The sequence below is a fragment of the Macadamia integrifolia genome, chromosome 3 (genome assembly GCF_013358625.1).
Source record: "Macadamia integrifolia cultivar HAES 741 chromosome 3, SCU_Mint_v3, whole genome shotgun sequence".
Classification (NCBI taxonomy): domain Eukaryota; kingdom Viridiplantae; phylum Streptophyta; class Magnoliopsida; order Proteales; family Proteaceae; genus Macadamia; species Macadamia integrifolia.
In genome coordinates this window covers 9945428-9970121 of record NC_056559.1, presented here as the reverse complement: position 1 = coordinate 9970121, position 24694 = coordinate 9945428, and the positions used below count along the sequence as shown (strand labels likewise).

The window sequence follows — 24694 nt, the reverse complement described above, 5'->3', positions numbered from 1 at the left end:
TAACTAAGCCCGATTAGTTAAATGGGCGGACACGGTGTAGCCTTTGAAAGTCTTCAAGCCCGATTAAGCCCGACCGAAACCGAACCGACCCGACCGGTTGACACCCCTATGATGAACCTTAGATTTGTAAAAAAACTTAAAAATCTAAGGTTAAAGTTGAAAAAAGTGAGTAAAGATTCAAGAACTTACTATTCAAAATTTTCAACTTTCAAGTTCAAGGATCTTCTTGGACTATGTTTTTCTCCTTCTTTGAACCATTCACTTCGACAATGTTTCTTTCAATCTACCATTTGAGTCTCCAAAAAGGTGTGTGAATCAAAGGGGAAGAAAGAAGAGAAATATAGAAAACTATTGGTGAGAGTTTGAAGTGTTTGTTTCAAACAATAAAAGGCACATTCACGGGAATTTTCATATTTTCAGTCGATACATACCGATACGGTACCAATACAGTACGATACGGCTCGATACTGCACGATACGGTCGATACATACCGATACGGTACCGATACGTACCGATACTCTCGGGAATTTCCAGATTTTCAAAAGTTCGTATCGCAGAGTATCGTACGTATCGGTACCGATACGATACGACACGATACGATACGTACGATACGGCGATACGCAAAAGGGGGCCCAAAATTCTATGTAGCGTATCGGTATGTATCGTGCCGATGCCTACCGATACGGATACGTATCGGCCGATACGGCACGATACGCACCGATACTTAAAACCATGGGCTTCAGGATGCCCCATAAGGAGGAGTGACCTAAGACTAGGGCAGGACTAAAATGACCATCGGCAAAGTGATGAAGAATGACATGCATAGTCTTAGTCTTGTCCCATGTATGACTTTGGATAGCCTATTGGAGTGCAAGGATCCATGTAGCCGATCCCATTTAACTGAGATTCTCTTGATTTGTTGGGTTGTTACCTCTTTCCTTTCATCTTCCATCTCTCTTTATGTACTATCGTCTTTCTTATCCCATCTCTCATCTTTTCATCTCCTCCTTCCCTTTTAATGGATCCATGTAGCCGACCCCATTAAGTTGGTATAAGGCAAAGTTTTTTCTGTACTTCACACTTTCCCATGTTGCCTCTATTTGATTGCATGTGCAATATGTGAGAACACAAAAGTCGTGTGTGCATGCATACATACATGTTTAAGAATGGCCGCATGCATGATTCAGATGAAAATACTTTCAGGGACAAATGCTTTATTCTGGTTTCAACATAAGAATGGGCACATACAACAGTAATGAGAGAGGACCCAGGATGTTAATTGCTGAAATACTAAATTGTCATGTGATTCCAACACCATTTGGATAGTGTTTGAGGATCAACAAAATTTTGCAATGTAAAAGTTGTTCATTTCATGTGTTTAAGTGAGAGAAACTACCATCTTCCATTCATCAACTCTATGCACTTCTGAGCATCCTTTCTATCCTTGAATCTGACCAATACAACACCCTGAGGATGGTTCTCACAAACCTGTAATCATAAGCCCAAGAAATGAATTGACAACATAAGGACTATTACTTCAATTGAACTTATTATATGTATTTTAGCATCAATCGAATAGCACTAAATGGCACAAATTAGAATAAAACAGAAATAGCCTACTGCAAATTAGACCACATGACATAAAAGTTCCTCGATAAGTTACGGTTAAGGACTGGGATCGAGGGATGGATCAGAGCCAGCCAATCCCAATCTAATCGATATGGATTAGCTAAACTGTTAAGAATCAATTTGATCTTGATTTACCAAATTAGGAATTTAGGATAAAGCAATAGCTAATTCAGATCCACAGCAGTATCAACGGATCCTGAACGCCTTGCTGATAGCAGTTACTGTTTCTATAAGGCTTAAAGAAACAGTCCAGCTAATACATGCATAATACAAAAGGGATATTACAATGTCCACTAATCTCAATTCTCATCAACAAATATACTGGTTACGCATTCAATTGATCATTTTTCTCTTTTTCTTTTCAGTTGCCCCTCCCCTCTCCCCCAAGAAGAAAAAAAGCATTTTATCAATCCATGGAGCATACAACAAAGCACTTCAGTCAGGACATTTCTATTCTCAGCCAAATGCCAGCCATTATAGCAGCCAAAAAGAAATCACTGACAGTAGTTGATAACGCCAGCTTGAGACACCAAAAATCGATCCAAAATAATTGTGATCACCACATCATGAGAAGCGACAAAAATAAGACTAATGGATAACCTTAGGTCGACCAAATCACATATCAAAAGAAAGATCACACCTGTGACCAGAATGGTACCAAATAGAAGAGCCGAAGCACCCTTGCAAGTTATTGATCCCGGTCACCAATGAGAAAGAAGAAGAAGATATATTTGGAGAGAGAGAGAGAGAACAGAGGAGGTGGCTGCAGACCTAGGAGTCTCAGAATTAATATATTGAGAGACTCCAGGCTCTCAATATATTAATAGTAGGGCAAGACATTTCATAGGGGCAGAATAGTCCAACAAAGGAAAAATAAAAAGGACGAGGATTTTTCACTTGTCATGTGAACAGTACGAGCTTCTGTTCACGTGAACAGTACCCAACAAACATTAACAGAGCTTATAAATAAAAGATATGTGCTGAATTTCAGTAGCCAACAAGATTGAAAAAATACAGCTTTGTGTTGTTCCCTGTGAGAGAGTATGGTGAGACGCCATTGGTGAAAGGCCAAACAAAAGGTGAGAGGCTGTGGATGAGAGACCTGAGTATGAGAAAGACTATCCTATCCTGCTTCCCTATTACTTATCTTCTTCTTCCCTTCTTCTCTCTGTTCTGTTTTAATTTTCTGTTGAAGACTGTTCGAAGAAGTGATTTAATTGCTAGTCATCAGTGTATCGATCCTCCTGTAGAGTTGGTTCTTGGCTGAACTAGCTCCTACATTAGGCAGCACCTACACGCCAAGTCAGTTTTCAAGGTCCTAGCCGACCGCCGCCAAGTTGTCTAGTCGCCTAGGTCCCAGAAACCATGGGAAAAGGGAGAAAAAAGGGAGAGAAGGAGAAGGGAAAAGAGAACAAAAGGCCAACGGATGGAAGAACAAGAAGAAAAATAAGGAGAAGAAGCCGCAGTAGCTGCCAGTACGGCCGGAAAAGTTGCAGTGGCATCCACAGCCACCAAAGCAGAAGAAGACAACAGAATTAGCATCAGCAACTGCAGATGCCGGATTGGTTGCTGGAAATGGAACCATTGCCGCTGCAACCACCCCCTGCCACTTCTTTCAGAACAAGGAGCAGCAACAGCTGCAGAAGCCGGATCTGTCTCTGCAACAACCACATTTTCCACCATCGACATCAGGATGAAAAAATACTGCCTCTTTTGGGTTTCATTTGTTAAAATCATAACTTTAGAGAAGATATTCTTTAAAACTTATACATTGCCCCCCTCATATTTATGAGTAAAACATATAAATTTTTCCTTTAACATATCAGCCACCCTTAAAATTACAACTTAAAGGAAGAAATCTCAAATTTTACATCCAAAAGCCAACCTTAGTACATGCACATCTTAGTCGCCTAAGCGCCGCCTAAGCACCAAGGCTACCAGGCACCTGCCCATACCCTGGGTTTGCCTTAATGCCATGACAACTACGGCTATACCAATGAACGATGTTCTTTCTCTATACAGTTTGTCATTTAATATAACTTCTTCAAGATACTAGACTATACCAAGATTTCTTTATTGTAGCCATAGTGTCCCTAGAAGAGTTCAGCTTCCCGTGAATACCTTGATTGAGTCCACTGGACCAAGCTTGACAGATTCTTCTTCAACATCAGCCTCCAGTTCTGAACGTAGATTAGGATCAGACTGCATACAATGAACAATGTGAATCCAACAGGACTCATCATAAAATCAGAATTTTGAACCCAAGAATCCAAACAAGCCAACTCAGGTACTCATCTGGGCAAAGATCAGCATTGACAAGAAAAACTATGTGTTATGACCACAACTTTTAAGGTTTGCAAATGTTTACCCTCATTTCAGTAACTGTGAACATATAACGGAGAACAACAGTAGCTGGAATTGAAACCTTCGCACCATCACGACCACCTAAAGGAGTGGGAAATATACATAATAACCGGAATGAATTAGACAACATCAACAAAATGAATTCAAAATGAAAAAGGCATCACACGAAAACATAAACCACCAAAAAGCAAATGAACATGGAACCACACACAAGATTTTTCCTAGTGCACAATAATGATCACAGAATGGGCTAAGATTTCTGACCCTGAAGGTGTGTTTAGGGTTGAAAAACATTGAATCTGGGTCAGGGTTGGGCCAGGCCTGGGTTGTGGCCTAGGCCTCGCTAACTTTGTCAATAAAATCGAACATTACTAAAAACCAAAAGTGCAATAAAACAATCTTTTGTTTTGATGTCCATAACTCTATCTAAATTCAGACGATTTTTAACAGCATTCGAGCACCTTAAAATAAGTTTAACCGGAACTCAACTTGTCAATAAAACTCAAATTTAAACAATCTTGGATTTGTTCGAAAGCTGGTTTTATACTCTTATCTAATACAAAAAAAAGTCTTACACAAAAAATAAAATCATTTGACCAGTCAAACTTATCATAGAACAAGAACATTTCTCTAAATGTTGATTTTTGATGACTTGATGTGGCTTAATGTTAGTTTTTGATGACTTGATGTGGCTTAATGTTGATATTTTGATGACTTGAGGTGGTTTTAGTGTTGATTTTTTATTGGAATAAGGTATATCTAGCATACTAAATAATGTTAGAAAAGAAGAAAAATAAAATATAACACTTGGATGCATTGTTCGCCTATGGAGGCGCTAAGGACCCCTCCACCGCCTTGGATCACCTTGCCGCCTTGACAACTATGATCTTGCCTAGAAGCTAGAACTACAACTACAACACATGTCAGACATGACAGCATTGACCCCAAAACTTGTACAGGCACACACGATTAAACAAAAGCTAACATTCTCGCTATGGCAGTTGTACCAAATCATAAACAATTAAAAATCAAATATATCTTTTCAACTACAGCAGATAACATGTACAATGAGAACTTACCCCAACCAAGCATCTTCTCTTCAACCTTCTTTAATTTCTTTTTCTTATTCTTATCTATTTTCTTGGCAATAAATGTATCCCCTGTGCAAAACATAGAGCACAACTTCATAAAGGACAAACATAAATATTGAACTATTACATTTTAATTAATTTTTACCAAAAAACAGTTACAGGAAATATTCTGCTACAACCCTTTCTTAAAGACAGTTCCAGAAATTATTCTTCTGTTATCCTTTTCTTTTCCAAAAAAAAAGTAGCTGTTTGCACACAGCTACCTTGGAAGACCTTCCAGGACGGCCCATATATCTACTGCATGACAGGTTGGATAGGGTCAAATTTTGTGGACGACAGACCCCAAGGTCCCCTTCCCACCTGTCTAGTTTAAATATCAAAACAACAGTTTAAAATCCAGGGCCACAAAGAGGGTGCACGAACTACCAAATGGGCGCATGCCAATACAGAAAATACATATAATTGAATTAAACTCTGACATTTGACATGTGGCCAATACAGACTGTGCCCCATCTATCCAGCAGTCAGAAATGCTGCATCACCTTTCCATGGAGTAAAAAGTAGGTGAGCTACATAGAAAGGCATTCCAATGTGGGCCTTGCAAAATACCTTCTCCCACCTCAAAATCATTCAAATTGAATTCAATAAATTGTAAGAGACAGGTTATTGGGGCTAAATTACCTTTTTGCTCAAACTTAGCCTTTGTTACTGACATAGGAATCTTGCCACCAGGTCGAAGAGGAGTCCCATCCAAAAGTTGGATAGCCAAAGCAACTGAAGGCTCCTGGTGTATTAAGAAACATAGAAAATATATTTAAAAAAAAAAAAAAAGGAGAAAGAAAAATCAAAAAATGGGCATCTATCATTTTAAGATGTCGCAAGTAGCAGAGAAATAGCTGAAGAAATACCTTCAGATAAGTAATAAGTGCGTCTCCCTTTTTTCCTCCTGTTTCTTTATCAACATAGATCTTCACTCGAGGCTTTTTGGACTCAGGATCCTATAAAATATTCAATCTTCTAGTTAAAAGTGCAATATAATAACGTGAAAGAATATGAGCTTTCATGACACCATATGAACCTGAATATTTATAAAAGAAACAAAACAATAAATGGCTCCCCAGGAAAAAGGTGATTCAACCGCCATAGGTATATCAAAATAACTAAGAAAATCAGAAATATAAAACAAATTATATACAGAGAATATGAAGAAACTTAAGCTTTTCGTTTTGGATCATAAATTTAGTTTATCGCCATTTTTCATTTTATGAAAAATATTTTATCATGTTAGCAGCAAAAATAGGGGAGAACTATGGCCCCCTCTAGCCAACACCCAATAATTAGAGTCAGTGGAGGGGGAAAAGGCAAAAATGCCCTTGCTGCACCCTTTAAGTCCATATTTCAACACTCTCCCTCAAGTTGGAGCATAGATATCACACATGCCCAACTTAACTAAACAATGATGAAACAACTTCCTTCCTAATCCCTTGGTGGACACATCAGTTAGCTGACCACTAGACTTCACAAAAGGAACACAAATTAACCCAGCATCTAACTTTTCCTTGATGAAGTGTTTGTCAATCTCCACACGCTTAGTACGATCACGATGTATTGGATTGTGGGCAATGCTGATAGCAAATTTGTTATCACAATATAGCAACATGGGGAGACAAACAGGAACACCAAGATCTTCTACTAAGCTGCCCAACCACAATAACTCACAAATTCCTTATGCCATAGCACGAAATTTGGCTTCAGCATTGGATCTAGCCACCACATTTTGTTTCTTGTTGCGCAAAGCGGTAAGGTTCCAACCACAAATGTACAATAACTTGAGATGGATTTTCTATCAGGAGATCCAGCCCAATCAACATCTGTATAGGCCTCAACTCTAAAGTGGTCATGAGGAGATAAACAGATCCCTTTCCCTGGAGTTGACTTCAAGTATCGCAGAATACACAAAACAAACTTCATATGGGAGGAATAAGGATCATGCATGAACTGACTCACCAAACAAGCCTACCAACCGTTGATAATGCCCTTTGTCAACAAGTTCACCCTCCTTTCCTTGAGCTATGTACTACAATCTAGAGGAGTATCAAAAGGATGGCAGACCAATAATCTAGTCTCAAACAACAGATTAAGGATATACTTTCTCTGGGAGAAAAAATGCCTTTTGAAGACCGAGCAACTTTAATCTCAAGAAAAATGCCCATCAAATTCTCCTCTGATGAAGACAAAACAAATCCACTTGATAGGGGGCTTTGGCTCATTGGCAAAAAACCAATTTTCTTGAGAACCTGGAGTCAGTACATTATCTTCAACCAAGTGGACTTCAACTCCATCCCAATCTGGGTGGCTCTACAAAATCTCCCCCTGCATTATTGGTGACCTCAAGGGCTAAGCATAATCGGCTCAATCATTGGCAAACCATTTTTTTGAAACCACAAAACTAAGCTGATGGATAGACTTGCATTCGCAAGGATTTGCATTGAAGTCTCAACCGAGGTGCCTCTTTCCTCCTATGTTATAGTCATGGATGATGAAGGTTACTCCTTCATTCAGCAGGTCTACTATAAATGGCTCCCTCTGCAGTGTGAGTTGCGCAAGACTTTTGTGCCCAACACAAATCTTTGCAAATCTTCTAAAGCCAACATCTCCGTAGGGGAGTAGGATTTCCTGTCAAACCTCTGACAATCTCATAACACAAAATGAAGTTATTAGCAATACTACGCCAAGTGATGAAAGTAGACAGATTCACACTAACCAAGGAGTCAACCACTTTCTAAAGGCAATTGGCAAGGATTTTCACAATAAACTTGTACAGGAGATTTAATTTGCAGAGGGAGATAGGTTAGAAATCAGTCATGGAGGAGGTTCATTCCTTCTTGGGGGTGAGGCAAAGGAAGGATTGATTGACTCCATGGATTTGAATGGGATTAAGGAAGAAACTCCTAATGGTAAGAATAAGGTCAAACCTAATGATATCCCAATGAGAAGAGAAGAACCCCATGATAAATCCCTCTGGACTCTGATCTTTGTTAGCTTTATACGAGAAGATGGCCGCTATGATTTCCTCATTGGAAGGAGATTGAACGGAGGAAAGGGAGAAGATGCTTGGGAGTGAATTTGTTAATTATAAGGGGGAAAGGATCGGAGGGGAGTGGGAGGCAAGGGGAGGGGGTTGAAGAGGTTAGAGATAGTAGACAGCTTCTAATTTAAAGTCATGTCATGTCATTCATATTTTCATTAGTAATTTATGTTTTAGTACAGTAAGCATGTTCTAAGATTTGAGATGTTTGCCATGTTATATGTTTTCTGAGAAATGAAGTATATGGTATATTTAGCTCATCACAATATGGTATTATGAAAGAGATCCTAATATAACATGATTTTAAGGTTAAGATAAGGAAGAAAATAAAATTAAAGAGAAAAGATGCAATAGGAAAACATCCTACCCAGAAACAAGAAGCAAGAGAAAGAATAAGGAAGAAAAGAAAAGTCAGAGAAGAATTAAGACAATATAGAGTATGAGTTTCAGTAGTTTTGACTGCATGTCAGTATATGTATGACCAAACATGTTATATTTCCTGTATTATGCATTCATGAAAGCAACATGTGATTTGTATGGTTTTCTCAGTCATACGTGGTTTATTTCATTGATGTGACATATTTTCCTCACTAAGCTAGTTGAGCTCACCCTATGACTATGACTATTTTACAAAGCCAGAGCATGTACCATGCCATTGTGCACAGTGTGTATCTAGAGATAGAGGAGTTGATATCCCTCCCTCCGAGGAATAAGCAAGAGATAGACATGTTTTATTTTTTGTTAGGTTTTGGAAGATAGCATGTGAAGGCATGCATTTTGACATGTAGTACACAGATGAAATTGAGGGACTTTGAGAAATGATTGTAATAACTGTACAATGGTTGTCAGTATGTTTTATGTATATGGTAGGTATAGACACATTAAGATGTTCAAACATTCAAACGTTCAACTGTTCAGATGTTTAATGAAGTAATGTTTATGATTTAGCTTCCGTTGTAGAGATTGTATTATGTCTTTAGATTATTTCCGCAGCATATGTATAGATGTAGGAGAATGGGAAGACCAACAGTTATAACACAGCGACCTGAGAGGGCCAGCACCATATCTTTTACCCGGATTTGGGGGCGTTACAAATATAGATTCATTGGAAACCATTATCTCTTGCCCCTAGTTCTTTGAAACAACTCTCGGGGTTTCACATCAACCCTCAGCTAACCTCATGACTTACCTCATGTTCCAAATCAAAAGTTGATTCAAAAATCAAAAGTTGATTCAAGCAAGTTGAAGTCACCCATGTTCATGGGGTTCTTCTATCGAATATTCATCAAACACCGATGGTGCACATAGATTAACACATACCATGGTGGTGTATGGAAGACAATCCTCCAAATCTAGTGGTACTTGACAAAGGCCAAATTTCATTTTGCGCTTCTGAATGAAATTTTGGTTCAAGTATTACAAAAGTTGTATGTTCATTGACTTACTCATCCAAGTATTGATCGAACTTGGGAGGCTCTCTCAAATCAACCTTGTTTTGACTCCTTCAAATTTCTTCATCCCATTAGTTGGGCTGATGTTTGCCTTCCTAAAGCTGAGGGAGGCATGGGTTTGAGACATATGAAAAATGTCAACTATGGTGGTATTATTAAATTGATATGGAAATAGGCTTTTAAAAAGAAAAGCATTTGGGTAGATTGGGTTTTCTCTGGTCTTCTTCGCTCTGACTCCATTTGGACTACTCCTGTCTTATCTGATGCTTCTTAGGTTTGGCATAAGATCCTCTTCATCTATCATCTAGTTATGGGAGCTATTACTGCCAGGATTCATAATGGAGCTTCTACTTCCCTTTGGCTTGACAATTGGCACCCCCTTGAAATTCTCCTTCACATGGTTCCTTCCAGAGCTATCTATAGTTCCGATCTTTTAAAGCCCTTTATGGTCTCTAACATTATGTATGATAGTTCTTGGGCCCCCGGTCTCCTCCTCCACTTTGCTAGCCCCTATATGGAACGCCTTGCCTAATTCTAGATCCCCTCATGGTAAGGGCGGAACTACTATTTGGTCTCCCGTCCCTTCAACTCCAAAGTGGCTTGGGACTTCCTCAGATCTCGAGGGACTCTTGCTCCTTGGCGAAAGATAGTGTGGTTCAAATCTCATATTCCTCGCCACAGCTTCCCTCCTCCATCACCGGATATTGGTTACAACCTTTTGTTGGGATGGACTAGAAGATATCAATCATCGTTTCTTTGACTGCCCCTTCTCATCTTCTGTTTGGAAAGGGTCCTTGCCAAATGCTGGCCAAGAAGTCGTCGGATTCTCCCATCTCATCGGGAGCGGATTTGGATTGATGACCTTTGCAAGCTCTTTTTTATTTGTGACACAGTTGGTAAGCTTGCCTTCAATGCCTCCATCAACCAAATTTAAATGGAGCGTAATCTCAAGAATGGACCTCCAAATCCAGGCCTCTTCAAAAAATTTGCGATTCCATCTCCTTTGACATTGGAGCCAAGATTTCTTCTTCCAGTTCATCCTGTGTTGACTCCCCAAGGAGCAGGCTTATGGCTGTCTCCTAAATCTCCCCCCTAGTCCCCTACTTGTATCCAGGCCCATCCCACCCTCCCTTGAGGTTTGCCCTCTGTGTATTTAGTTTTGTTTCTTCTCTTTCCCCTTGGGGCTTTGTGTTTTTTCATCTTCTCTTTCATAATGAATTATATTATTCACCTAAACAAATGTCTAGAAAAGAGAATAATGTTGTCAAAAATGCTTCTTCCTGATATGAAAGCCGATTGGTTGGCACAGACTAGGGAATCAACCACCAAACTTGAGATAGTTAGCAAGGACTTCAACAATAAACTTGTACAGAAATTTGCAAAGGGATATGGGAAGTAATTAGACAAAGAGGAGAAAACACATTTTTTCTTAAGGATGAGGCAGAGGAAAGGTTTGGTTAATCCCTTTAATCTGTCTAGGGTTGAAAAAGAAACTCTGCAGGGCTTTGATGAAGTCTTCTTTGATGATTTCCCGGGAGGAGAAGAAACCCATACTAAACCATCTAAATCGGGGGCTCTGTTAGCTTTGTAATAGAGGGCAGTAGAGAGGATTTCCTCCTTAGATGGGATAGCTTGGAGGGAGCAGGGGATGGATTAATTAAGAAGACCACCTGGGATGGCAGTGGGGGTTAGAGGAGGGCCTGAAAATTCAGCTGAAGAAATTGACTGACTCTAGTTTGATATCCTCAACAAAGGAAAAGGAGGAGCCATCACTTGATAGAAGAGTAGTGATGGAGTTGATGTTTGTTCTAGCCTTAATGGATCTGTGAAAGTAAGCAGTGTTAGAGTTGTCGAGCTTGGTGAAAGAAACTCTCCTCTCGGGCCACTAAGGAAAGAAGCTCTAAGGAGACAAATTTCTCTTCAACAGCCAGGTGACATTAAAAACGTCGAAATGGTGTGCAACAGGATATCAGTGAGCTTAGCGGACAGTCGCAAACATAAGAGGAAATGTTACCAAAAGAGGGTTCCAGGCTTTGAGGCCACATCTGAAGTTCCAGAGCTTTGGAGAGAAAGAAAGGAGCAGATGAGTGAGCCTTGACCAGCTTAGCCCAGGAATCTCTAACAATAGAGGAAATCAAGGTGGGAGGACCACCAGAAGCATGGGAGGAGGGAAATGGGGCTATGTTCGGTTATACCAATGACATCAAATGAGGCATGGGAGGAGGGAAATGACGTATACCGTAGCCAGGAACTTTGCAAATCTTAGAAGTGATCCTCGAATCGCCACTGTGTTTATTGTGCCACATAAACTTAAGGCTAGACCATTTCAAGTCATCCATTCTGACATCATCAATACAGTCATTAAATGCATCCACAAGTAAAAAAATATCATGGAGAGCTGCTCGAAATGGACACTAAATACCTTGGGAGATCTCCAAATCATTGGTATGACAATCAAAATCGTGAGCATCAACATGTAGGCTACATATCCAAGTGGTAGTCTCATGGCCCATTTTTGCACAGCAGGGCTACGAAAGTCTATGAGAAATTACTGGCGTATTGTATGTGCCAATTGCAGTCATCTAGCTCTGGCCACCTCCCTATTTTGCATGGCCAAACCGAACAACATTAAATTCACCTCCCAAAACTCAGGGGAGAGAATCAGCTTGAAGAGCAATGTGGTGAATGTCTGTCCAAAGAGAAAATCTCTCGGAAGGGCAATTAACTGCATAAATGCTGGTGAAGAGGAAACAAAAGTTTCCACCAGTGTCACAAACTTAGAGGTGCAAAAGCTGAGGAGAGAACAGGACAGCACTCAAATAATGGATGGGTCCCAGAGGCACCAAATGTGCCTGTTTGGGTGGTGAGAATACTCGGTGGTTAATTCTTCATCCAACCAGTAGAATTCTTCCAGATTCTGGTATTTTCACTCCCTGGTCATATACCACCTTTGGTTCTAACTTGGAGGTCCTCCAATGGTTGTCTCATCTTATGGTAATGTGTTTCTAATTCTGGACAGTACTTTCTATTTCTGAATTTTCTTCCATAACTCAGGTTCTAGCCATGAACTTTGGCTGATTAATTTGAGTCTTGTTCTGGACAAAGCAATCTACATTTGACTGGGAGATTTACTCCAACTGAGATGTCTACTAATTTTGGGTACAAGTTTGGTTCCTTGACTAAAATCCATTCCCTGTTCTGCCAACAGTGTAGGTTATTACACTGCTTTGTTTTCCTGTGGCTGATTATCATCTTTTAAGTTGTATTTCAGACCTTTTAGGTCTCTGGGTGTTAAAGACCTTATCGGTAGCCTACCGTTTGGTGTCTAACTCTTAACCTACTGTTTAGTGTCTTTTTAATTTCCCTATTGCTGGAACCAAGAGCTGAAGCCTACTGTTTCGACTGAAGCCTACCAACTGCCAACACCTGTTATCCTATTGTGGGATAGGTTTTCTAGCGAACCTAGCCTTACATTAGTGTGTGTGTGTGCGCATTCATGAGCTACTGACTTTGGTTGAGTAATAGTGGTAAGTGCAAGGATCATCCTCCTTATGTAAGTTCAAATGCATGGAAATTTAATGCATGTAATTACGATGACAGCACAAGAGCTTGTGTCTATACCTCCTTTATAATACCACACTTGGAAAAGACTTCCACTACCTGCAAGGCACGCCCAAATTAGCAGCATCAACTAGATGAAAATGGAAATGGGCCAACAACAGGGAAAATTTCTAGTTAACTTCCAAGAAAAGAATACATGTTTTGATGTTTTCTACACTATATAGATGATAAAACCATGTATTGTGATAGACATGGCCACAGAACTTCGAGCAGTGGAGAACCATAATGAAAGGGAAAGAGGGGGTGATGCAGAGCCAAGGATGTACCAGCATAGTAAGAAGAAAAAGGGCCATATTTGAGCCTCAGTGATTTAATTGTAAGTTATAACCGGCACACCTAAGCCCACACTTGGGCCTATATCCTGGTTATAACATAACCCCATCATAGACCATCACTTAAGCCCATTACAAGCCATTCGGTTAGACTACATTGAGGCCCATATCTTGTCTCCTAATGGGCCACCAGTTGGTGGAGTTGCTGGACAACATATCTTGCTGTCTCATGTTGGGAGTATTTACTTTTATAGTTTCTATTCTTAATATTATTCTTTCTTCTTCGGTTCAAATCATCATTAGTTTTTATTTTTTAATGTAGGCTACTTTTCGTAGCCAAGGTTAATAAACAGAAGAAGAAGGGAGACACCTCCGCCCTCCCACGATTTTGGCAAACAGATAGATGAGTCTTCTCTATGAGATGGCAAGTTTCTTTGGTGATGTAGCAGCAACCAAGTTCGTTTAGAGATAGATGTCGGTCAAGTTAGTGAAGAGATTCAAATTTTATTTAGGTTTTAGTTCCTATTTTAATGTAGTTTCCTTTAATTCTCTTAACTTTTTCCTTTATATCAGCCATGTAAGACGATGGAGCTTTCAGATTTTGGATTTTAGAAATTGAAAGATCAGTTTTGGGTGAAACTCCTAGCTGCCATGAGCTGTGTGCGTGCCCCTCTCCTTCTCTGATCTTCCCTCCCTCTTCTCTTCCCTACTTCTTGTTTCTACCGATGTGCTATTCCAGGTGATACCTGCAACCTACCCAATCAGAATCGAACTCCAGTATTTCTTGACCCTTTCTCTCTAGAACTTGAAACAAAAATACCACACCTGAAGGCACATTCCCCATCTGATTTCTAGAACGAAATACTAAAGGGGCTGCGAAATGGAAGCCAGAAACCAATACTAGTTTCTACTATTCCGCCATACCTAACTTGCAGAGTTTTTTGTGCTGCTACTCCTTCCTCGAAGTTGCTACTGGTTTGGGCTTGAGAGAGTCTGGAGTTACAAACGTTTACTAATTTCTCCTGCGACTGGTGTACTGATTGGGGTGCTGGGATCGATTGCAAGAAGTCTCGCTGCCACTGGAAGACTGGTTATGTATTTGGCTCAGAAGTTTTGAGGTTGAAGACAACCTCAAAATCAGAATCGTGGATTTCTTTACAAACCATTATCTTTTACTTTTCCAAAGGTACCCTTTCCTTTTTCTGTTATTCCTCTTTGTCCATGTTACAAGGTGGGAGAATGCTCGTGTGTCTTTAACTGATCGCACAAGTCCTCTATTTATAATATAGAATTATGATAGAGTCATGAGAACAGTACAAAACAGAAATCATAAAGTAATTACAAGTATACCCCCTTATCCAGCCACCAGCCTCTAACTAGGGTCGGTGGAAAGGGGAAAGCCCCAATGTGCCCCTGCAGCACTTATTCTTATTCTAAGACTCCCCCTCAAGTTTGTAGATAGATGTCACAAATCCCCAACTAGACTAAACTAGGTTGAAACAACTTTCCAACCAGCCCTTTAGTAAACAATCAGCTAGTTGATAACCAAAATTCACAAAAGGAACACAAATCAAACCAGCATCCAACTTTCTCTTGATGAAGTGTCTGCCAATCTCCATGTGTTTGATTCGGTCATGTTGTATTGGATTATGAGCAACGCTGATAACAGTCTTGTTATCACAGTAAAGCTTCATAGGAAGACAAACAGGTACACCAATATCATCCAAAAGTGTACGCAATCATAGTAACCATAGTTGTCAAGGTGTCGCCAAGGCAACGAGTAGGCGTCTAGGCTGTTTGCCTGGGGCCTAGGTGACAGTCGCCATGTGTTTTGGCACTTATTTCATTTACATAAATAAGTAAATACCCCCTATTTGAATCCAATAAAAAAAGTTTAAAAATCAAATTCCAAAAGGATAAAAAGTCAACTCCCTCAGTCCAAGAACAAAAACTGGATTTTGGTTATAGAGGCGATTTTCAACTTTTAAATGCTAGGGTTTTTCCCAAGTATAAAAATTGTATAAATTCTATCATGTTAAAACATTGTTAAAAACCAAAAGTCCGGTAAAATAATCTTTTGTTTTGATATCCATAAAATTATTTTCATTCAAAAGATTTTAACAGCATTCACGCACTTAAAAATAAGTTTGACAGGAACATAACTTTATCATTACAACTCAGATTTAAGCAACCTTAGACTTATTGGAAATCTGGTTTTATGTTATAACTAATACAAAAGTCTCATATAAAAAAAAAATCATTTGACCAGTCAAACTTATTATAGACCAAGAGCATTTCTCTAAATGTTGATTTTTTATAACTTAATATGACTTATTGTTAATTTTTTATGATTTAATAAATGTTGATTTTTAATAACTTGTTGCTTAATCTTGATTTTTTATATTACAAGGTATATATATCTTACTAAATAATGTTAGAAAACAGGGGAAATAAAAAATAACACTTGGTCGCCTTGTTCACCTTAAGGCAGGCACCTTCTCGCCTAAGCGCTTAGACAACCCTCCACCGCCTTGGTTCGACTTGGCGTCGTGACAACAATGATAGTAACTCACAAATCCCCTTTTCCATGGCACGAAATTATGCTTCAACACTAGATCTAACCACCACATTCTGCTTCTTGTTGTGCCAACTAACAAGATTCCCTCCTACAAAGGTACAATAACCAGAGGATGGACTTTCTGTCAGGTGAACTAGCTCAGTCAGCATCTGAATAAGCTTCAACTCAGAGGTGATCATGAGGAGATAAGAGGATCCATTTTCTTGGAGCTAACTTCAAGTATCGTAAGATATGCACAACTGCTTTCATATGAGAGGAATAGGGATCATGCATAAACTGATTAACCAAACTCAAAGCCACAGCAATAGTAGGTCGTGTATGAGAGAGATATATCAATTTTCCTACCAACCGTTGATAGCGGCCTTTGTCAACTGATTCACCCTCTTTTTCCTTGAGCCGGGTACAATCTTCCATAGGAATATCAGAAGGATGACAACCAAACATGCCTGTCTTGGATAGTAGATCAAGGATGTACTTCCTTTGAGAGGGAAAGAAGCCTTTTGAAGACCTAGCAACGTCAATCCCAATAGAGTACCTTAACTTACCAAGATCCTTTATCTCAAATTCTCTGCCCAAGAAACCTTTAAGATGATCAATCTCAGTACTATCATTTCCTGTTACCACGATGTCAACCACATAGACAATGAGTATAGTAACTTTTTCACCAGACCTCTTTATGAACAATGTGTGGTTAGCATTGCTCTACTTATAACTCACAGATGTCATAGCCTTGTGAAATCTTCCAAACCATGCTATAGGTGACTGCTTCAAACCATAGAGAGCACGCTACAACTTATAGACCTTGCCTTAAGTTCTTGTGCTAGAGAAAACTACTGGAATTTACATATAAACTTCCACATCGAGCTCTCCATGGAGGAAAGCATTCTTTACATCAAGTTGTTAGAGTACCCACCCTAGGTTCATAGCACGTGAGAGTAACACTCGCACAGAGGCCAACTTAGCAACTGGTGCAAACATCTCCTGGTAGGCAATTCCATAAGTCTGAGTGAATCCTTTAACCACAAGCCTCGCCTTGTATCTATCAATAGAATTATCGTTCTTCTATTTTACCACGAACACCTATTTATAACCAATAGGTCTCTTACCAGATGGAAAAGACACAAGTTCCCATGTAGTGTTCCTCTTTAAGGCATCCTTTTCTTCCTCCATTGCGGCCTTCCATTTTTTTCTACAAGTGTTTCCTGCCAATTCTTGGGAACATAAGTAGATGAAAGAGAAGACACAAAAGCACGATAGAAAATGAATCATATGAAACAAACCGAGATATAGGGTGTTGAGTACACGTCCTAGTGCCTTTTCTGAGGGCAATTGGTTGGTCAGAAGGAGAAATTATACCTGAAGTATGAGGCTTAGTCCGTTCTGGATCCAGGGCTGGCGAAGGGATAGGTAGAGGTGTTGTAGTAGTAGTGATGGTCTGAAGCTGCTTCTTTCTGGTATATCCCCTACGATAAATTTGAAGAGTGGAGTCATCAATTTGTCTTTGGAATTCACCAATGGTTCTCTGAACTGGAGTCACCTCCCCCTAAGTTGGAACAATAGGTTCAGTCCCCTCACTGTTTTGTGGAATATGAGGATCCTGAGGTGAAGATGATGGATATACTAATGGAGCAAGTAGATTCAGAGTCATCTCTTCTTCACTAGTAATACCAGACTCCCCCCTGAAGAGGTGACGATGAGTAGTAACCAACAAATTCATGAAATACAATATCCATTGTTATCATAGTATGCCTGGAAGGAGGATGGTAACACTTATATCCTTTCTATGTAGGAGAGCAACCTAGAAAGATACACTTAGTACTTCGAGGTTCCAATTTTCCTTGTGAATGATAATCCGTCGCATAACAGGCACGCCCAGAAGTCTTTGGAGGAACCAGGAAGGATGTAGTCCCATGGAGCATAGTTGTCACGGCGTCAAATCGATCCAAGGCGGTGGAGAGGTGACTAATCGATTTGGCGATGAATTGCCCGTTATGGCGTTGCCATGGCGGTCAAATCGCCCATGTGTCATTTTTTATTTTTCCTATTTTCTAAGTTATTTAGTATGCTACTTTTTTATTTCCCCTATTTTCTAAAGTTATTTAGCATGCTACAAGCCTACAATATATACCCTATAACATATAAAACCAACATTAAACAACAAATCATAAAAAATCAACCTAGCCTTATCAAAATCACCCTGCATTTTACAAAAAATCGACCGCCTAGTGAATCAGGCGTGACCTGGCGGCCATAGGGACGTCTATCAGCCAATGGCGACCACCATTTGTGAGTCACGTAAATCGTAGCACTGCCATGAACTTCTTTTTCCGCCAGGACACCAAATTGCCGCCTTGGCGACGCCTAGGTGACGCCATGACAACTATGCCTTGGAGAACCTAAACAGGATTTAAAGAGTTGAGGACACGAGTCGGCATGTGATTGATTAGGTAAGTTGTGAGGATAACATCACTCCAATACTGAGATGGAATATTTTTAGCAAACATCATGGCTCTAGCAATATCCAGCAAGTGCCTATTATTGCGTTCAGCCACCCCATTCTGAGCAGGAGCATCAACACAACTTGTCTGATGAAGAATCTCATGATCAGCCAGGTATATTTAAAACTAACACCCTCCATGTACTCTTTTCCATTATCACTGTGGAGAATTTTCAGAGTTGCATTGAACTGAGTCTGAATCATTTTATGAAACAGCTAAAAACAACTTAACACTTTACTTTGTGTTGCATCATATAGATCCAAGTGGTTCTGGGGTGACACTCAATAAAGGACACAAACCATCTTTTCTCAAAAATAGATGTCCAATGAGACGGACCCCATAGATCAGAATGAACCTAATGAAAAATGGAAGAGCTTCTTTTATTTAAAGGTAATGGAACACGTTAGTTTAGCCAGAGTACAGGCTTCACAAAAGAATTCATCCCTAGTATATGATTTAACTAAATGCGAAAATAAAAGAGATAAGGTCCCAATTGGTGGGTGTCCCAAACGGCAGTGCCATTGATTCAATTCAGAAGCAGAGTATAGCTAATGAGGAGTAATTGATGCAACAGTCGTAGGGAGACAGCCATCATCAAGCAAATAAAGACCACCCTGCACCTTACCACATCCAATCGTCTTCCCCGTTACCAAATAAAAATGCAATGGGAAGGAAAAAATGTTACTTTACAGTTTAGGTCCTTAGTAAGAATATTAATGGATAGCAAATTAGTAGTAAAATTATGAATATATTAAACTGAAGATAGAGGTATAAAAGAAGAACATATAATAGAACCCTTTCCAGAGACAGATGATAAGGTGTCATCTGCTACCCCAACTTTATCTCTATCTGAAGTGGGTGAATACTGGTGAAATAAACTAGAGGAACTAGTCATGTGATCAGTGGCACCGGAGTCAACAATCCAAGGAGTGGAGACAACTGATGCACAATGACCACCAAATAAAATACCTAAGTGAGCAAAATTAGAACCTGAGGGGATTGAATTGGCAGGAGTTAAGGAATTGGAAGCCTTGAGCATACGTCTGAAAACCTGGAGTTCCTCTTGGGAGTCCTATATCAGTTGCAGGTGGAGTGTTAACAGCCTCAGCATGATGAGATTTAGTTTTGGATTGACCCCGAGCACGCTTTGCCTCAAAATCAGCAGGTTTTCCATGGAGCTTCCAACAGTTGGCCTTGGTATGGTATGGTTTGTGGCAGTGTTCACATTTAACAATCTCCTTGGTGGTATCACCAGTTCAATTTGTTCCTTCAGAGGTAACAGTGGATCCAGTCTGTAGGGCTGACTTTTCAATACTAAGAGTATGTAGCATAGAGTTACGGTGATATTCCGCCTTATAAACCATGGCAAAGAACTATTCCAGAGTAGGGAAGGGAGATTTGCTAAGAATCTGAACACGAATTTGATTATTTTCGACATTCAAACCAGCCAAGAAATCATACACCCTAACTTTATCCACATGTTTGGTGTAAGCAATACTGTCTTCAACATTTCTGGGATGATAATCTGCCAAGTGGTCCAGTTCATACCATAGAGTTCGAAATTCGGCATAATATTTGGACATAGAATTCCTGCTAGGTAGTGGTACAGACCTTTTTGCGAAGATCAAATACCTGAGCATCATTCCCTAGTTGCCGATAAGTTTCTTTGGCAGCAACCCATATCTGAGAAGCAGTATCTAACAGCAAAAATCCTCAAGAAATAGATTGATGAATAGAACCAATCAAGTAAGCCATTAATAAAGAGTCTTTAGTAACCCATTTACCTGAGGGGTACCCTTATCAGAGGGTTTCTTCAATTTCCCTGTAATGTGTCTAGACAAACCTCTACCAGCAATGGTAAAATATGTACATTTGGACCAGACGAGGTAATTAGTTCCATCCAATTTCACAAAGCTAGTCCCAAAAGGCATGTAGTCATTGCAAATTTGTCCATCAAACTTAGAGATTACAATAGTAACTTCAAACATGATTGAACTAGTAAAAAATCGATAATGATATAGAAATACCAGATCTTCAAAAATCAACCGTCAGAAAGTGTCTATACTTGGATCGAATTTCCAGTAAGAGTAATGAGGCACTCCTCCAATTAATATTGGATACTGATGAAGAACTGTTGAGACAGACAAATTAAGGTTTTGGGAGAAAACCCTAATCATCAAAGAAGAGGGGAGATTTGATACGAAGACTTGGCAGATGGTGCCACAAGTCTGGTCGATCACCTCTGCAATGGTGATGATCTCAAAATTTCAGCCAGTTCTGAGGGAGTCCCAAAAATCGATTTAGGCGGAGTTTTGGAAGAAAACACGTGTTTTTGTACAGAATCGATTAATGTAGATCTTCAATCTTGCAATTGCAAGTGATGATGAGCCATTCTAGGTAGTTGTACTTGATCTTCAAGAGGTAGAGGTGTGTTCTTTAAAGAGGAAGAAACCACACTCCCTGAAAGTATAAGAATAAAAAATCGCAGAGATGGTGAAGAACCCTAATTTTCTTACAAAAGTTTTTGGTGTTTTAGTTAATGAGGTAGGGTATAGACAGCCAATAGATTCGTAGGAATCACCTCATTAGTAGTGCCCTATGATAGGTTAATGGGACAAAGGTAGGAGAAGATGGAGGCTAACAAAGGAGATGGAACGGAAGGTGATGAAGGTTTGCAATCCCTGAAGGAGTGTGGAAGGTCTAAGGATCAACTCCTATCACATGTTGTATCCCCCTTCCTATCATCCCCCCCCCCTCTAATGTGCGTGAGTCAAGTCCCCTTGGGCAGTTCCTTAGAATGTAATAGCAAAGCTAGGCATCCTAAAGGGCATCTCAATTATCTTGGTAAAAACTTTGCAATCTTAAAATTTTAATAAATAAAAAACCAAAATATACTCTATTAATAACATACTTACAGTAACACAGCTACAAAAAAATGAAAAATCTAATTAAGAATTAGACTTGCTAGTAATTACCACAAAAAATAAAAAGACTTGCTAAGGATATTGACAACAATTCAACTGTAATTTTTTGGGTGATTAAACAATAATAATTTTTAGCGTTTATATAATTTAACAAATTAAATATTTTGAGAAGGGGTCATGAGATGTTACCGAAAAAAAGAGAAGGTGTTATGAGAAAGAATTTTTCTCTCATGTGGGTATCTATTATACTGTGGGCCCTTAGCAATCCAATTTTAGGGTTTTGAACCCTGGATCCACATCACTATCTCTAGGTATAATCCACTCCTATTTAAGTCTTATATTTTTATTTTTATTATATCTATTGTCTACACATTTTTCCTGCAGGTTTTTCTATCCTAAAATCTTCCCTATAGTTTTTGTTTTTCCATTCTATTTTGTTAATGTGTGTGTCTAGGTTCCATGTATCGCATGTTTCATGTGTGTTAATGTGTGTATCCAGGTCCAATGTATCACATGTTTCACATGTGTGTATGTTAGGATAAGAATGAGTCATCATCACCTAACATCATAGTTGTCAATGTGCCGCCTTGGCGTCCAGGCGGTTTTCCTGGGTCATAGGCAATTGTCGCCTTATATTTTTGGACTTATTTATGCCAAATATCATTTACTAAAGATATTATTCATAAATAAACAAATACCCCTTATTTGAATCCAATAAAAATAGTTTAAAAATCAAATTACAAAAGAATAAAAGTCAACCCCCAGTCCAAAAACAAAAATTGAATTTTTGGTTATAAGGGCGATTTTCAACTTTTAAATGCTAGGGTTTTTCTCAATTCTGAAAATTTTATAAATCTTATTATGATAAAATATTGCTAAAAACCGAAAGTCTGATAAATAATCTTTTATTTTGATATTTTTAAAATTATTCGGGCAATTTAATAGCAATCGCACACTTTAAAATAAGTTTGACCGGCACATAACTTTGTCATTACAACTCAGATTTAAGTAATCTTACACTTGTTGGAAAGCTAGTTTTGTGTTATACCTAATACAAAAAGCCTAATGTAAAAATAAAATCATTTGACCAATAAAACTTATTATAGAACAAGAGTATTTCTCTAAATGTTGATTTTTTATGACTTAATGTTCATCTTTGATGATTGTAACAAACCAAACCAGGATCTATAATCAGTAACCATAATAGACGAGAGAGAGAGAGAGAGAGAGAAGAAGAAGAAGAGGAGGGTAAGACTGCCTAGAAGGGGGCAGCTGATTATGTTTTGCTTCCTCCCTCCATTGTATTATTTATAAACCAAAGAGTTACACCAAATAAGGTAAGTAGTACTTTGTAACTAGAAAATAGAAACGTACTCTAATTAGGAAACTAAAGTAACCTAGTCTAACTTGGAAAGGATGGGACAAACCTCCCAACTAGTGACTCACATATCTCAACAATGATTTGATGTGACTTAATATTGATTTTTGATGACTTGATGTGGCTTAATGTTGATTTTTGATGATACAAGGTGTATGTAGCATCCTAAATAATATTAGAAAGGAGTGAAAATAAAAAATAACATTTGTTCACCTTAAGGCGGGCACCTTATCGCCTAAGCACTTAGGCAACCCTCCACCGCATTGACGTCGTGACAACCATACGCCTTACCAGCGCCTAGGCGATGATGCGGTCCATTGGTAGTAAGGCAGCCCACCGACTTATGAGAAGTGTGAAAGGCGACCGCCTTAGACGCTAAGGCGCGAAAGGCGACGCCTTATGCATGAGGCGGTCGCCTTATGTACCCGCTATTTTAAAAGTAAAATTTAAAATTGTTTTGATGAAGATTCCAAATTACATTTTCTCATTGGCAGGTGTATAAGTTTTGATGCACATGTGATGCATTGGATCGATTTTTATTTTTTAAAACACATTATCACATCCACAGGAGCGACGACTAAATGCTTCTTGTCGTATATTTTTTTATCCACGTATATTTTCAATCTATCATAATTACTGGAAACATTTGAAAATAGGTCCATCAGGCGCTTTGATCTGCTTCTTCCTGTAAAGTTAACGTGAATTAGAACTTTATAACACCATACGTCGGAATATGCTGTCCCGCAATGCAAGAGTTGACGCACCTTACCTTATCCGGACCAGATCATCGGTTACTTTTTTTTTTATAACAAATTTTAAACTTACTTGATGAAGATTCCAAATTACATATTCTAATTGGGAGGTGTATAAGGTCTGATGCACATGTGATGCATTGGATCAATTTTTTTTTTTTAAACAAATTTTAAAATTACTTGATGAAGATTCTAAATTACATATTCTAATTGGGAGGTGTATAAGGTCTGATGCACATATGATGCATTGGATCAAAAACCATAAAAAAATAAAAACCCTTACTATAAAAAAAAATAAATAAATAAATAAAATAAAACCAAAATCAGTAAAAATCGCGCCTCTCATTCTCTCTATCTGCGACTTTGCCCTCATAATCACAAACCCCCAAGGCCCCAACGTCCGACGATCCTTTCTCCGGCGACTTCTCCTTCTCCTCCGACAGCCTTCGGCGGCATCCAGCGATCTCTGACGAAGTGCTTTCATCTCTCTGTCTCTGCTCCAAATCGCAAAACCCCAAACTAACCGACGGTGAGCTGCAGCAGCCGCCTCCTTCCATTCTTCTCCGGCGGCTTCTCCTTCTCCTTCGACAGCCTTCGGCAACCTCCGGCGACCTCCAACGAAGTGTCCTTCCACATCTCGAGGTATGTTTTAGTTTATATTTTTTATTTTTGATTTGTGCGATTTTTTTTTTCTCTTTTCTTCTTTCTTCTCCCTGCTTCTTCCTTCTTCTTTCTTCTTCCTTCTTCTTTTCTTCTTTCTTCTCCCTGCTTCTTCCTTCTTCTTTTCTTCTTTCTTCTCCCTGCTTCTACCTTCTTCGTAGTTCGTATGATTTTTTTTTCTCTTTTCTTCTTTCTTCTCCCTGCTTCTTCCTTCTTCGTAGTTCATATGATTATTTTTTTTTTCTCTTTTCTTCTTTCTTCTCCCTGCTTCTTCCTTCTTCTTTTCTTCTTTCTTCTCCCTGCTTCTGCCTTCTTCGTAGTTCGTATGATTATTTTTTTTTCTCTCTTTTCTTCTTTCTTCTCCCTGCTTCTTCCTTCTTCGTTGTTC

At 39.1% G+C, this 24694-nt stretch overlaps 1 protein-coding gene across 3 annotated transcripts in view; it reads right to left on the bottom strand.

Annotated features, from left to right (window-relative positions):
• Window positions 1-1396: 1396 nt before the first annotated feature.
• The window catches only part of LOC122073033 (splicing factor U2AF-associated protein 2), a gene marked incomplete at its 3' end in the record, with an annotated part of 91662 nt that continues 68364 nt past the window's right edge, over window positions 1397-24694 (bottom strand). For 2 of the 3 annotated variants that reach the window (XM_042637517.1, XM_042637520.1), the window contains 7 exon segments: window positions 1397-1488; window positions 3751-3831; window positions 3998-4074; window positions 5073-5153; window positions 5766-5868; window positions 5993-6082; window positions 13245-13283. In XM_042637517.1, the coding sequence (XP_042493451.1) occupies window positions 1397-1488; window positions 3751-3831; window positions 3998-4074; window positions 5073-5153; window positions 5766-5868; window positions 5993-6082; window positions 13245-13283 (563 nt within the window). 3 annotated transcript variants of the gene reach the window in all.